Consider the following 14,906-nt stretch of genomic DNA (forward strand, 5'->3'; position numbering starts at 1 on the left):
GGGACACAAAGGTGGGGATTTACTAAAAGTGGTGCATTCAGAATCTGGTGCTGCTGTGCATAGTAACCAATCACCTTCTAGCTTCAGCTTGTTTAGTTAGGTTTTGGGAACAAAACCAGGAAGCTGATTGGTTTCTGAGCAGAGCTGTACCAGATTGTGCTTTCTCTAGCTTCAGTAAATAACCCTCAGAAATTCCTTCCCATGAAAATATAAATGATATAATGCAAGGTATTTTTGTATGGATTTCCTTCTGCCACACCTTTGACCACTCTAGTGACCTCAGTTTGTGAACAGCAGGAATAATTGGATGCCACACAAATATACAATACCATGATCGTCTGATTTGAGAAAGAAAAAAAGATATGCATACTGTACAGTTTAAAAAAATTAATTCCTTAACTGTCAAAGGTGAATGTCAGGTTATGCAGGACTTGTATGTGAACTTTATTAAAAAAACAGCATCAGCAATAAAACAGACAGATTGTTACATCTCACAGGAAAAAAGCCACGGTAATCAGCAGAATGAGCAGCAGCATCAGAGTATGTGAATCTCCCAGTCTGCACAGACTTGCAGGGATAAGTTCTCCAGGCTCAGAAGACAGAGCTGACTGTTGTACACGAATTCCACTGTTTTCTTTCCTCCTATATGGGAGCAAAAAAGATGTCTGTAAAAGACTTGATTTGTGTTGTCCCACTCGTGTATTTTTATTTTATTGCATTGAACTGTAACTGGGTATTGTTATCTTAAATAAAATTCTATTGGATTCAACTTATGTGTCTTATTGAGGAGTTAAAGTGGTTGTAAAGCCTTAAAGCAGAGCTCCACCCAAAAGGGGAAGTTCCGCTTTAAAGACAGGTCCCCCGCTCATTAAGGATTGGCACCTTTGGGGAGCGGGTACCCAAAATTGACAGATACCCGCTCCCACTTCCGCTGCGATCACCTAGGCGATCAGAAGCGGAAGTTGTCCTCCTACCCTCCCTCCTTCCCCATAGTCTTCTGGGACATGAAACATGTCCCAGAAGACTGCGGGGCCATTCAGGAAGCGCAGCACTACGTGCGCATGCGCAGTGGGCACCTGGCTGTGAAGTCCGAGGCTGTGCGCCAGGAATAGCCAGTGGTCTGGAAGACCCATACCAGTAGAGGTACTGCTGACCAGCAGTGCTAATAAGGAGTAGCCAGGAGGCTTAGCATTTTTCATTTGTATTTACAACTGAAGAAGAACCCCTGTGTGGGAAAGCTTATTTTGGACTTTTGTTTGTTTTCTCACCTTTTAATAAACATAGCGTGAACTTACTTGAAAAGCATCTACCACTAGAGCTAATCATCCCACATGTCACACCACCATTACACTAGATATATCTGCTGTCCTTGCCTTTGATTTAATTGACTTTGTAATATACAATAGAAAGCAAGGGTACAGTATGGATGGAATGTAAAGTTATGTAGTGCAAAAGCAAGGGCTCAGTCCTCATGTATGACACTGGGTTACTGGAGTAGAAATGTAAAAAACAAAAAAAAACAGAGGGTCACAGACACATCAAATTTCTAATTACTATTATTATGCAGGATTTATACAGCGCCAACAGTTTGTGCAGCGCTTTACAAAATAAACTCTAATCATAGAATCAGGGGAGACAATCATAGTCATTCAACTTTCTGTATTTCAGATTTCTCATCCCTGCTTGGCTTGTCCTGCTCTGTATGTGTATAGCTCAAAAGAAAGGTATAAATTCTAGACTGAAACTAGGTGGAGTGCAAAGGATTTTGTGCTCAAGCATACAAATTAAAGGTAGCTCAGCTATAATTGTGACTCCCTGTCATGTAGCAATTGTGTGCTCACATTACATTCTCTTTCCCTAAAGCCAAATTGAACTTTCACCTTCAGTAAGCGCACATATACTGTATTTCAGATGTATCATAACAAATGTGTTCAATGTCCCTGCTGACTAAAGAGCTCTAGCTCTGACTTTAGCAAGGGGCATACGGGACCTCTGTATAAAGGCCACTGCTTCCACACAGAAAGCAAGGCTCCTTCTTAGTAGATGTCTGGGTCTGCTTTCTTAAAGTGTCACTAAACCCATATCATAAAAAAACATCAATAAATGCTCTATTACATGGTGTTAATACTCACTCAGTCACTACAGGATTAGTTTTTTTTGTATTCTGCAAAAAAACTGGTTGATCCTGCTGTTCCCTATCTCCCTCTTCTGTCCATGTCCCCAATGCAGTTTGAGATTTTGCAGATTTTCCCTTTAATACTTTTCTCGGGACAACCCAAAATCTGGGATTTTCTTTTACAATACTTTCAATGATAATGATAAACAGGACAAACAGAGAGGGTGAATTCTCCCTAATGGGGGCATAGACAGCAATAAAAACCTTATAGCTGTTTTATTCTCTCTGCACTCTATCCACAATTAAAAAAAAAGTTTTGCCTTTAGTTATACTTTAGTAATAATCAATATTACAGGGCATATTAGGTAATTATACTAAATACTTTAAACCCAGCATGTGTACTGTTCGTAGCTACAACAGTTGATAAAATATGAAACCACAGTGATGTGTAATAAGCATTGGGGGGAGGGATGGCAAAAGCAGGTCCTACCCACATCAACATTTGCAGTGCATCGTGGGAATACATAATGATAAGTGTTTAATCTGGATGACTTGGTATGTATGCAGAGCAGTGCTGGATGATATAAAAAAAGATGGTGGAAGAGAATTGGGATGGTGGGTAAGAGGGGTGGGTAGGCAAAGACACAGGCAAGCCCTGAGTGCTTTACTCAGAGTTGGATGAGTATGGAGAGGATCAAGGCAGGGTTGGGATAGATATAGAATAACAGTAGTAGAGGGGAGTCCAGAAATCTCCTCATATAGATATATTCTAGCCAATAGGACTAGGTATTTTGAAAAGTTTAATCTGTATGCTCCAGAGAGCAGGTCAAATCTTTCCTGTTATAGTTTCCATAAAAATAGGATACATGCTTGGGCAATGTTCAGCGAATAAAACTGATTAGTAATAAGGTTTTAAAGGTGTACAGTTATGATAAAGCAGGAAGATGACCGGCTCTTTGGGGATTGAGATGCTTGTGAATATCAGGGTGATAGTATGTATTTGGTCCCAAAAGTGGCTAAGTTTGGGGTAGGACCAAAAGATATGCATTAAGTCACAAGGCCAGCATTGGTCTGAGATGTTTGCAAACATAAAACATTGGAGTTGATTTACTAAAACTGGTGAGTGCAAATTCTGATGCAGCTGTGCATGGTAGCCATTCAGCTTCTTCAATTAAGCTTTGACAAACAAAAAAAAAACTGGAGGCTGACTGGTTTCTATACAGTGCTGCACCAGATGCTGCACTCTCCAGCTTTAGTAAATCAACCCCATGGTATTTGGGGGTCCTATACCACCTAGTTAATGGTTTTGTATCTGGATACCTGATATACGTTGCCTATCAATGACTTGAAGGACAAAGTTAGAAGTTTGGTTTGCAGACTTATAACAAAATCCTTGAAGACAGTTGTTCCTGAAAAATTAAATCTCCCTTTACCACTTGTTCTGAGAACATCTCAAACATTTTGGATTTTCCCAGTACGAATAGAGGGGCAAATTCATTAAACTGCATATCACATACTGTAAAGGAAAAGGGCTGTTAAAAGTGTTCCTACATGTGACAAAACTGCTGTATTTATCAGAGATGCTAATGCCTAGAAATGTTGCCTTTTGACCATCCACCTCATCAAACTCCTTAAAGCAGGCACAGACCTCAGATGCACATATGTCTGGGATGTTACGGTGATTCTGGATGGGGGATAGTTTTAAGGGTGCAGGGATGACTCCCTGAAGATCCCTATAATACACTAAGGTCTGATACCAAATTACAGGACTGCCATATAAAGTATTACTATACTGTACGTAGCCTAATATTATACTTCAGTCTAAACCCGTCTCTCTGTCTGCCCCTTTGTATCCCTTTATTGTTAGCAGTGCTAAAAGTAGTCAAAGCGCCACAACAATTGCATAGTACATTGAATGTGCATGCTCATAATAATATCATCTGAAATTTGTTTAAAGTGGTACTGAAGTCTATAGGTTTTTATCTTCATGCATTACCTACATTAAGGTAAAAAATATTCCACTGTGTATCCCCCAACCTTTCCCAAGGCCCCTTTTTACACTGAATTGCAGTTTGACAGCACTGTGGGTGTAGTGTAGAGTACCCGTGGGTTTGGTGCAGGTTAACTACGCTTTCCCACAAAGTGCTATTATGTCCTACAGTTTTGGTGCGTTTTCTGAAAAGTCCTGAATGTAGAAAAGCCTATTACAACTTGCAAAGCATACAGATATGATTTTTAATACATAGCATGGTTTATATGTATGAAACACTAAAGCTCTTCTAAAATATTTTTGTGAATGAAAGGCACTTACAATGAAAGGGCTGCAAACAGGCCCATGAGAGACAGCACTGAATAAGGTCTTTGTGCATGGATTGCTTTTACAAGTTAAGGCTTAACAAAAGGCTCTGGAAAATACTAATAGAATTTAATTGGCCTTTGTCTGCAATTGAGCATGTGAAATATTTGTTAATGCTTATGTACACACAGTTTTCCAGATCTGCTTTGATCATGGGAGATTTTACCATAAGAAACTCATTTGTGAGCTGGATCCCCAGAAGAAATTCTGAAAGCTATTCCAAATATGAACTCAGAGCTGGGATTAGTGTAAATGAGTTACAATGGATACAATATTGGAAGAGCTGTGCTTGGGCTTGCTTTATATCAAACACATCCAAAAATTGTGTGCATCATTTATCTTACTATTATATTAGTGGCATTCCACTCCACATTTCTGAAACATGCTTGAGTTTCTAAATAGCAGATATTGACAAATACTGTGTTACTCATTATAGCATTTCTTGTGCCAAAACTGGGACACCCCATTTATGCAGATAATACAAACATATTAACATTGGTATAAGAAGGACATCCTCCTTCATTGAACTAACATTGTTAGTGTATGCCAGTGTGCACATACTCCACTGAGCTTATTGGAATGGATAAGACCAGTAAACAATGTAAATATTCATATGAATTGCATTGACCATTCGTGTGGGAAAATAGTCTACTGAATATATAATAGTATATAACAATATGTATAAACCATGCTTGGACCTGAATATTGTTATGCACTGATCTTTGAACATGGGCAAACAATTGTTTAAAGTGTATGTCCAGTCAGAGTGCGCATGTGCGGACAGCCAGAGTGGATGTCCTGCTGACCGCTCCGCACAATCCTGGCGCTTCAGGGACATAAGTCAGCAGCCCCAGGTCACCAATATCCACAGGACACATCCGAGCCCCTGGCTGAGACAGTGGGGGCTCTCTCCATGCCCACCCGACAGGCTGGAAAGTCCGCGGGTGGCTCCCGCAACACATTTAAAGGAGCGGGCAGGGGAGGCATGATGGCGCCTGTCCCTGGCTCCAAGGCCTTTCTGCTGCTATAGGATTAGTGGGACTGCACCTTCTCCATCTGACCCTGGATGCCAGGATGACAGCTCCTCTGAAGTCATGGCTCATGTGAGCGACTCCTCTGCACCTCCTGGCTCTCTTCCTAGACCTCCCAGGTCTCTCTCACAGGCTTTAAGCCTCAGGAATTGGGTGATCACCTCGAGAAAATTGAATCTAAAGTTGATCATACAGTTCACAGAGTGACTCAAAATTCTAACATGATTGCCAACTCACAGGATCGCTTAGATGAGGCTTACAATAAAATAGATGATCTTGAGAATCGTGCCAGGCAGGGCAATTTCAGAATTACAGGGCTCCCTGAAACGGTAAAAGATACTGAACCCATTGCCCGTTCCCTCATCCATGCAGTGGTGCCGACAATTGATGACAATTGAGTCAGTGATGCGTTATCCTAGGGAACATCCAGATCTAGAAGTAGATGGATACCGGATTCAAAGTCTTTGCAGACATCTCTCAGGCGACCATCAAAGAGAAGAGACTTTAAACCGTTACTGTCGCCGTTGATCCAGAAGGATATTCGCTATCGCTGGAACTATCCATTTCGTTTGTAATTTCTTTATAATGGCAAATCCTACTCCTTCTCTACATTCTCTGCAGGGGAAAGACTTCTGTTGAATTTGGGTTTTATCTCTCTTAGTGCCTCCTCCCGGAATTTGCCTAAAGCTAATGGACCCCCCCCCCAACCCCCAACTATCACCTCTGTGGTCTCCAGCCTCCAGGAAGAAATCCGCTGCAGCAACACCACATCGGGTGCCTTGAAGTTTTGGTTTATTATATTACTGTTGGTTAAATTCTAATGGAGGCCTCTCTGTGGCCCCCTTGTGGGGCATTGGCCTCTATGTGTGCGCAAACTGATTATGATTCTGTTTGATGTATTTTGGTAAAATGCTCTGGTGGCTTTAAAAGTTTTATGGATGTTACATGTGGACCCCGGGGCGCCGGGAAAAGTCTATGCACACTCCCTATTTAAAAGAATCTCCTCATTGTTTGACTTTGTGGAGACTCTTTCGGTCCTTGACCTAGCGTCTAGGATATTGGTATTTTGTTATCTTACGTTACATATTCTTAATCAATCTGTGGTTGGATGTGGGCCTTTTTTTGGCCTTGGTGTCCTTGGTTCCTTTCTCTTTTTTCCTTTTCCTAACTTCTTTTCCTTTTCCTGTCTGAGGGTCACCTTGGGAATTTTGTTCCACTTCGGGATACCTGATACTCTAGATAGATGGGTGGGTTTGTCTGATAGTGACCTCGCCACTTGCTTCCCATGTCTACCCAAAAACAAAGCTCTGCCATGATGCGATTGCTCTCTCATAATGTCCAAGGGTTGGGCTCCCTTTCTAAATGACTCAAAATATTCTCCCATTATAAATCTCTGGGTGCTGATATAGTGGCCTTACAGGAAACGCATTTTACCCCTTCCTTTACTCCCAGATATATTCATAGGGATTTCCAACTTGTTTTTTTGCTAATGCCCCTGAAAAAATGAGAGGGGTGGCACTCTGCTTTTCTAAATGGCTATCATTTACTGAAACTAAAGTTTTAAGAGATAGAGAGGGACAATACCTCCCGGTGAAGGGTCATTTAGGGGGTAACATGGTGTCTTTTCTTATATATCATGCCCACAATATGAACAAGCTGGCCTTTTTCTGATCTCTTTTCAAGTCTGTTTACAGAACTAGAGGGAGATATGATCTTGGCAGGGGACTCAAATCTGGCTTTGGACCATATACTCAATAAATCCCATGTAATGAAACTTAAATCACCTTCTAAACAAAGTCATGATTTTGCGCAGCTTTTATATCGCTATGACCTCATTGACATGTGGAGGGAGGCTAATCCAACCTCTAGAGACTACTCCCACTTTTCAAGGGCTCATAGTCATTGTTCTTATTTCCTCCCCTTGGATCATGATTGCTAAGCTACATTCAGCTAAAATTATATCGACACCTTGGTCAGATCATGACCTAGTACGCTTTCTAATTTGACGGCTAAAATGGTTAAACCACACTGGCAATTAAACGAGTCCTTGCTAAGTGATGAAGCCTGTTGCTTGGAAATGGGTGAACATCTTAAGTCCTATTTTGCAATTAACAAAGTGGAGGATATGAATCCCTCTATTAATTTGGCAGTCCATAAAGCCTCTGTTCGAGGTTTTTTATCCAGCTGTCCTCCAGAATTAAAAAATCCTGATCTCTACCAAATCTAGAGAATATGAATCGTTAGCTGCCCAACATAAAATTGCCCCGACCTCGGATCTTTTATCTAAGGTGGAACACGTTCAGCTGGAGCTTAACCTTTGCTTCACCACAAAGGCGGAAAAACAACTGCGCTGGATGAATCATAGATATTTCACGTGCACGCAAGCTTAACATCAAATTTACTCCTTCGGCATTACCTTAACTCCGGCAGATGGGGGTACTATCACGCAGGATCCTCAGAAGATCCTTCGGGAATTTCATGATTTTTATGCTTCTCTATATGGTCCACCGCAGCCCACAGAACCTTCTTCTATAAGATCCTTTCTAGAGTCCTTGAATATCCCTTCCCTTACTGGAGCTCATAAAGAGCTTATGGAACAACCCATTACTTCTGAGGAGCTCCTAAAAGTTATTAAATTATTACCGTTACATAAATCCCTGGGCCCTGACGGCCTCCTCAATCAGTATTACAAAACTTTTTGTGAACATTTACTTCCTCATATGACACTGTACTTTAATTCATTGCGAGAGAAAGGTGCGGTCCCTTTAGATGAGAATAAGGCATATATTAGTGTAATTCCTAAACCCAATAAAGATTCCACTGATGTTCATAATTATCATCCTATTTCATTAATTAATTGTGACCTGAAAATTTTAACGAAACTCCTAGCTGTATGTCCTAATTCCTTTCTGGCACAATATATTCATAAATATCAGTAGGGATTTATATTGAGTCGTCAAACGCCGGACCAGATTCATAGATCTATTACACTGATATCGGCTGCCCGTTCCAATTAGTATGCTCCTCTCTCTAGGGCACTCTTACTTCTTTCTCTGGACCTTCATAAGACCTTCGATAGTCTGATGGGGAATATTTACTACCTTGCAGGTGTTTGGCTTTGGTCTGATGTTTCTTGCTCTGTTACATTTGCTATATGCTAATCCCTAGGCCCAGATTTCCATCAAAGGCTACAAATCCTCGGTGTTCTCTATCCGCAGAGGGACTAGACAGGGCTGTCCACTTTCCCTGCTTCATTTTGTGCTAGCAATTGAACCCTTGGCTATGGCAATTCGGTCTCATCCCCAAATCCATGGCATCCATTGTGGCCAACAGGAACATAGATGTGCCTTATTTCCCGATGACGTTCTTATGTACAAATTTACTATCATTGTTACGCCAATTCACTGCTCTTTCCGGACTTTCCCTTAATCCCCAAAAAATGACTGCCCTTAATGTTTCCTTACCCATATCTGATGAACAGCAGCTTAAAACTTCATACAATTTTCAATGGGCGAATAAATATTTACTCTACTTAGGCATACACCTTACCACTTCCATCTAGACACTTTATCAGGCTAATTACCCTCCCCTCTTTAAATCACTTAGGGACGATCTCCATCGTTGGGCTGACTATTCCTTTTTCCTGGTTTGGTAATCAACTCCATCAAAATGACGTTTCTACCCTGATTACAATAATACTTACGGACCTTACCAATAGCGTTTCTGCGACGAGGCTTACGGCTTCTACAAGCTGAGGTTCTTAGTTTTATTTGGAATAACAGACGGCCTCCGATGAACAAGAAGACGTTATATGCCTCTAGATTGCAGGGTGGTATTGGCCTTCCTAATCTCCACGCGTACTTGCAAGTTGCGCAGATCGCCCAACTAGCTTCTACCACGGTTGGGGGACATATTCTCCATTGGGGTTCTTTCCTGTCACCCTTTGGCTATTGGGGCGTTACTTTGGCTTCCTAATTGGTTACGTCCTCCTATATTGTGCCCCACTTTGTCATTCTCCTTGGCAGTTTGGGACAGGGTACGTCACTGCAAGTCACTAGCGTCTTGCATATTTCACTATGACCAAAGTAGTACAATGTTACCATAGTAACATTGTACTACTTTGGGGAAGTGATCAGTATTTTTTTTTTTTTTACACAATTTGCTTATAGCAAAGAATTACTTTGCTATAAGCAAGCATTTACCTAAATGATATCGATTCATTCAGGGTTTTTTTTTTTTTTTTTTGTGCTTAGCTGTGATTTAGCCACAGCTAATCACATGAGATGTGCATGTGATCGCTGTGACCATTCACAGCTAGACACTAGTATACAATGGATGGCATTAATGAAGCCATCCATTTTATACAACTGTCATGTGACCTGCTGTGATTGGTCACAGCAAGTCACATGGTACCGGCAACAGGGGCTGGTACTCAGATCTGTCATCGGCCGTGTCCGAGGTACACGGCCGGTGAGAGATCGCGCCGCTGCGCGGCTCTGCAAGCGTGTAAACTGCGCATGCCCGGGAGTACGCAAAATGGTGTCTACCCGGAAATCTAATGCATTTTTCCGGCCGCCAAATGGCTATTGGCCGGGCGGCTAATGGTTAAGAAGGAGCCAAACAACTATTTGATAATAAATGGCTTCATATGATCATCATCCTTCAATAAAAAAGCATTTTTTGGCAGGATCAGTCATATTTTCAATATCAATGCCAAAATTTCACAATTTCTGCCAGGGTATGCAAACTTTTGAGCACAACTTTATATACTGGAATTTATGCAGCTATGACAATATACTGTTAATGGCGGTGATCAGTGATTTATAGTGGGACTGTGATAGGTTAGCGGGGAATCTGGTGCTAGCTGGGAAGGAAACAACCTGATTAACTGACATCAATAGTGACACTAATACACTGATCAGTGCTAATGCTGTACACTGTCAGTGTACTAATGGCACTGGATGGGAAAGGGTTAACGTCTAGGGGCAATCAAAGGGTTAGCTGTGTGCCTAACAATGTGCAATGTGTGTAATATATGCTGCTTTTACTAATACATGTGGCTGTTTTTTCTCCTTGCTTTGCAGGGAGAAAAAACAGCTACATCATTGCTCAGAGTACAGAGCCCTGTGTTGTTAGTAAACACAGGGCTCTGTGCTATGATTCGCTATGCCTATCAGCAGATCCCAGCCATAAATCATTGGCCAGAATTGTACAAAATCACAGCACAGATTGGGCAGGGGATGTGTGTGCCCTATACCCGGAATTGAAGAATCACATACATGTACGTGATCCAGCGCAAAGGGGCCACCCATCCGCAATATACATAAATACTGTGGGCAGTCCTTAAGTGATTGATTGAATTGTGATTAAAAAAACTGCAGCCATTATTTTACAAAAAGTATATGTGAAACCTTTGCGTCATTAGAAGTATCAGATAACCACAGTTCTTACCAGAGCAATGTGCAGTGACTTTAGAAGGTGATCTCTTGAATCCTATTATATAAACTTTTTCCAGGATGCAATCCACTGTGTAATGACCTTCTTTGTCTGCAGAACTAAATAAAGGGAAACATTCTAAGACGATTATAACAAACATTTTTCAAACAAAAGGGCATTTGCATGTTGTCTTCAGCAGTCCATTTAAACTGATCTTTTAACCCTTTTGCTGCCATTTTGAGTACACATAATAAAATGCACAATGTTAACATGAAAACACACTTTAAATCCCAAAACAGCACATATATTCTGAAAGAAGAGACCCTGTGGAAAAAATGATGGTAGTTGCAATTTCGGAGGTCACATGATGTTTCCACTACTGGTAATCAAATCTATCTTTTTCACCAAAAATACACTCAAATCAATTTTACTGCACACAAACACAACATAATCCATGATTTTTATTTAAAATATAAAAGATGAGGTTGATGGAGTAGAGAGATACCAAATATGTAAAGCCTTAAAATTCTTTAAAAGCCTTTACTACTCACAACTTTAGAATTTACCATGAATGCTGGTCCTAGAATTATTGCTCTCTCCCCATCATGCACAAAGATACCAAATATGTGTGGCACAATTGCCATTTTTGTATGCATGCACGCCAAACATGAGTATTTGTGTTTGTATGTGCATGTAGGAGGCTTAACATTTGTTGTGTATTTTTAACTGATTTTAAAAATAACAATAAAAAGAGGCTAAGATGATAACGTGTTTGGATACAAATGGATAGAATGGTTTAGTTATGCTTTAATACCATTATATGCAGTTAACACAATTCTCGTTAATTTGATGAACTGCTTTGGGTGTAATGCAATTAATTCATGCTTCAAATCCTTAAACTGGTATTTAGCCCCAGGTCACATCAAGCCTGCCTTTGAAATCGTGCGACTTACAGTGAAGTTGCATGATTTCAAAGTCAGGGGACATGCTGATTACAGGTGCGATTTGCAAGACATCTGATACAGATATCTATGCAAATCACACAAAAAGTAGTGCATGTACTACTTTTGAAATCACACTGATATGACCACTCCAGTTGTGGACAATAGGGTGCAACTTGGCATGCGATTTGCAAGTCGCAGGGCATGCCAAGTCGCACCCGATGTGACCGGGGTGTAAATCCCAAAGCAAACATTTATTATTGTGCAGCTTACTGAATATTCTTTAGGATGGCGGCATTTGATTTCTTTTTTAGGCTTGCTTTCTTCTATTTTCATCTGGTGATCCAGTGTCAGGAATGGACTCAGCACTGGTGGTGGGACTCACCTGCCGTGTGGGCTGCAGTACCAGGGCTGACCAGCGGGTGCTCTCAGCAGCCAGAAGCTCACTTCTGCAGTCAGCCAACACCTGGGGCTGATTACAGCAGGTGTATTTAAGGAATGACCAGGCCTGTGATCTGTGCCTTGGTGTAAATGTTTCCCATGAGCCCTTGTATCCTGTATCCTGTTCACTCCGTTGCCAACCTCTGCTTGTTACTGATCCTGCTCTTCTCCTGTTTAACCCCTGGCTTGCCTGACTACTCTTCCGTCTGATCCCTGGTACTGTATTTGCTCGCACCCTGCTGAACCTAGCTTGTGACCTGACCATTCTTAGCTCGCTCCTCTTGTACCTCGCTGCCCGCATAATACCGATCCAGCCTGTCTGACCATGCATACTGTACCCGACCTTCCATCCATCCATCCGGCTCGGATCAGACCAGTGTATCTGTCTGCCTCTTCCAAGTTAGATTCCGTTTCTGCACTCCCCTGTCAGTACTCTCTACCACCGCAGGTCGCACTCGGGGGTCGCGACCTGGTTCCAGTCTGCACCAAGTCCATCCCCACCATCAGGGGCCCTGGTGAACAGCAGGCTGGGACTTATACCCCACGCCCTGAGGACGTCCGTGCGGTGGGCTGCTAGAGACTCTGCCAGGCGGCTTAACAGTACCAAACGGCCTGCCTGACCATTCCACCTCTCCAGCCCTGACTACGCCTGTGTTCTTGAAGCCTGCTACTTCCCTGTGTCAGTCCACACATTTCTGGTCACACCCGGATCCCTAACATCCAGCCTGTAAGTCTGTTGTTTTTCAAAAGAACAAACTGTTTTCCAAATGTATCAGTTTACAAGGATGAGACAAACCATTTAACACTGGCGGGGGGGGCTTACAATGATCAGCTTGTATTTATGTACAAACTTTATCCCAAAAGAAAAAAACTGTTTGCTGTAATTGGTTATAGTGTGTTAGCTGGAGTTTGGCTTCAATTTGTTAGTGCATCTAAATCTGCCATCTAACACTCCCCTCCCTCCAGGCTATGCTTGTAACACTGCTCAAAGCCAGGGATACTGTATTCATAATCCACTGGTGAAAGGATGAAGGCTGTATGCCCATCCAGAGAGATAAGTGCAGTGAATGGAAAAAGCACCGCTCTCCCAGCCAGTCACCATCACATGAGTAAGGATCAGCTTCAGCCTACATGTCTCCACTAAGAACCACAGCCAACGCATTTCAGCCCTCCCATAGGGTTGAACTAAGCCCCAGGTGGGTGGGGTGAAAGACATCAGAAGGCGTGGCTTTTTGGCGGAGACATTGTATGATGGCTGGCTGGGAGAGTGGCACTTTTTCTGTTCACTCCCCTCCCTCTAGACTGATAGTGCTGCTGTCTAAATGTGCCCCCTGTGCCCCTTCACCCAGAGTGGGGGCTCTCTAATATAGGAGGTGTGTTACTGGCCAAATCACTAGATGAAAACAGAGGGAAAAAAAGACTAAAAAAAGAAAATTAATGCAGCCACCACCAAATCTAATAAATGCTAAGCTGAAAAATATTTCTTGTATCTACAGTAAATATATATTTTTGGTTTTGGTCTTAATACCGCTTTAATGTCTTGCAGTGTTTTGTAAAGATAATTCACAAAGTAATAAAATAGCCTTTACTTCTAATTTGACATTGTGTATGCTGGTATACATGCACACACTGGATCTCCCTTCTGTTACAGTCTAGTTAGTGGAATTTACTGCCATTATGGAAATATGGAAACTGCTATTAAAGAAGCCATCAACGGTCACCTGAAGTTTGACAGCTGCCTGCTTTTTAACTTTCTGACCTGCCATAATGTCTTCCATATACTTATGATCCTACCAAAGTCACAAGACTAGTTCTCCTCCAATCATGGAGCTCCCTCTGCTACAATAAGTTGGGAAAACTCTGTGAGGCATGGCAGGCTCCGCAATGTGTCTTATGAACAAGTCATAAAATGTGTGCTCCACTGCATCTACCACAGCAAAGTGAAAAGGAGAGTAGATAGTATTAGTCACTCTCCAGTATAAAAGGATACCTTAGCAGACGATTAGATGCTCAGACAAAGCAAATACCGTAACATATAAACAACAACCCTGCACAGTTATGATAATTAAAGACTGTGAATTTTAGAATCCTGGTAATAGAAGTTCCCTTTAAAATAAACCTGTCACAAACCGTAGTACAAATGATCTCCGTATGATTAAGTCCTAATACCTGCAAGCTTTTTATTCAAACCATCAGCAAACAGAAAGAATACTGTAGTCCATGTCCGAAGGGAGGTGCATCAGGTTTCCCCATGTTGTAGTAGACTCTTTATTGAATTTTGTCACAAACCCAACTCAAATGAATTGAGTTCTGTCACAAACTGGGGTCCATTCTATGAACAGTATTTTTTTGCTAGAAAATTACTTAACCCACAAACATTACATATATACACTATATTGCCAAAAGTATTTGGACACCCCTCCAAATCATTGGATTCAGGTGTTCCAATCACCTCCATGGCCACAGGTATATAAAATCAAGTACCTAGGCATGCAGACTGCTTCTACAAAGATTTGTGAAAGAATGGGTCTCTCTCAGGAGCTCAGTGAATTCAAGCATGGTACTGTGATAGGTTGCCACCTGTG

The 14,906-nt window shown here is 41.6% G+C and overlaps 1 protein-coding gene across 4 annotated transcripts in view; it reads right to left on the reverse strand.

Moving 5' to 3' along the window:
* Window positions 1-420: 420 nt before the first annotated feature.
* GANC (glucosidase alpha, neutral C) overlaps window positions 421-14,906 on the reverse strand; it is a 93,950-nt gene continuing 79,464 nt past the window's right edge. For all 4 annotated transcript variants that reach the window (XM_089658679.1, XM_089658677.1, XM_089658680.1 and 1 more), the window contains 2 exons: window positions 10,955-11,058; window positions 421-642 (listed from right to left, as the gene is read on the reverse strand). In XM_089658679.1, coding sequence (XP_089514805.1) covers window positions 536-642; window positions 10,955-11,058 — 211 coding nt within the window. In that variant the 3' untranslated portion in view covers window positions 421-535. The remainder of the gene's footprint in view (window positions 643-10,954; window positions 11,059-14,906) is intronic.

This window comes from Staurois parvus, unplaced genomic scaffold (assembly GCF_062004578.1).
Source record: "Staurois parvus isolate SC_StPar_1 unplaced genomic scaffold, SC_StPar_1.0 ptg001089l, whole genome shotgun sequence".
Taxonomy (NCBI): domain Eukaryota; kingdom Metazoa; phylum Chordata; class Amphibia; order Anura; family Ranidae; genus Staurois; species Staurois parvus.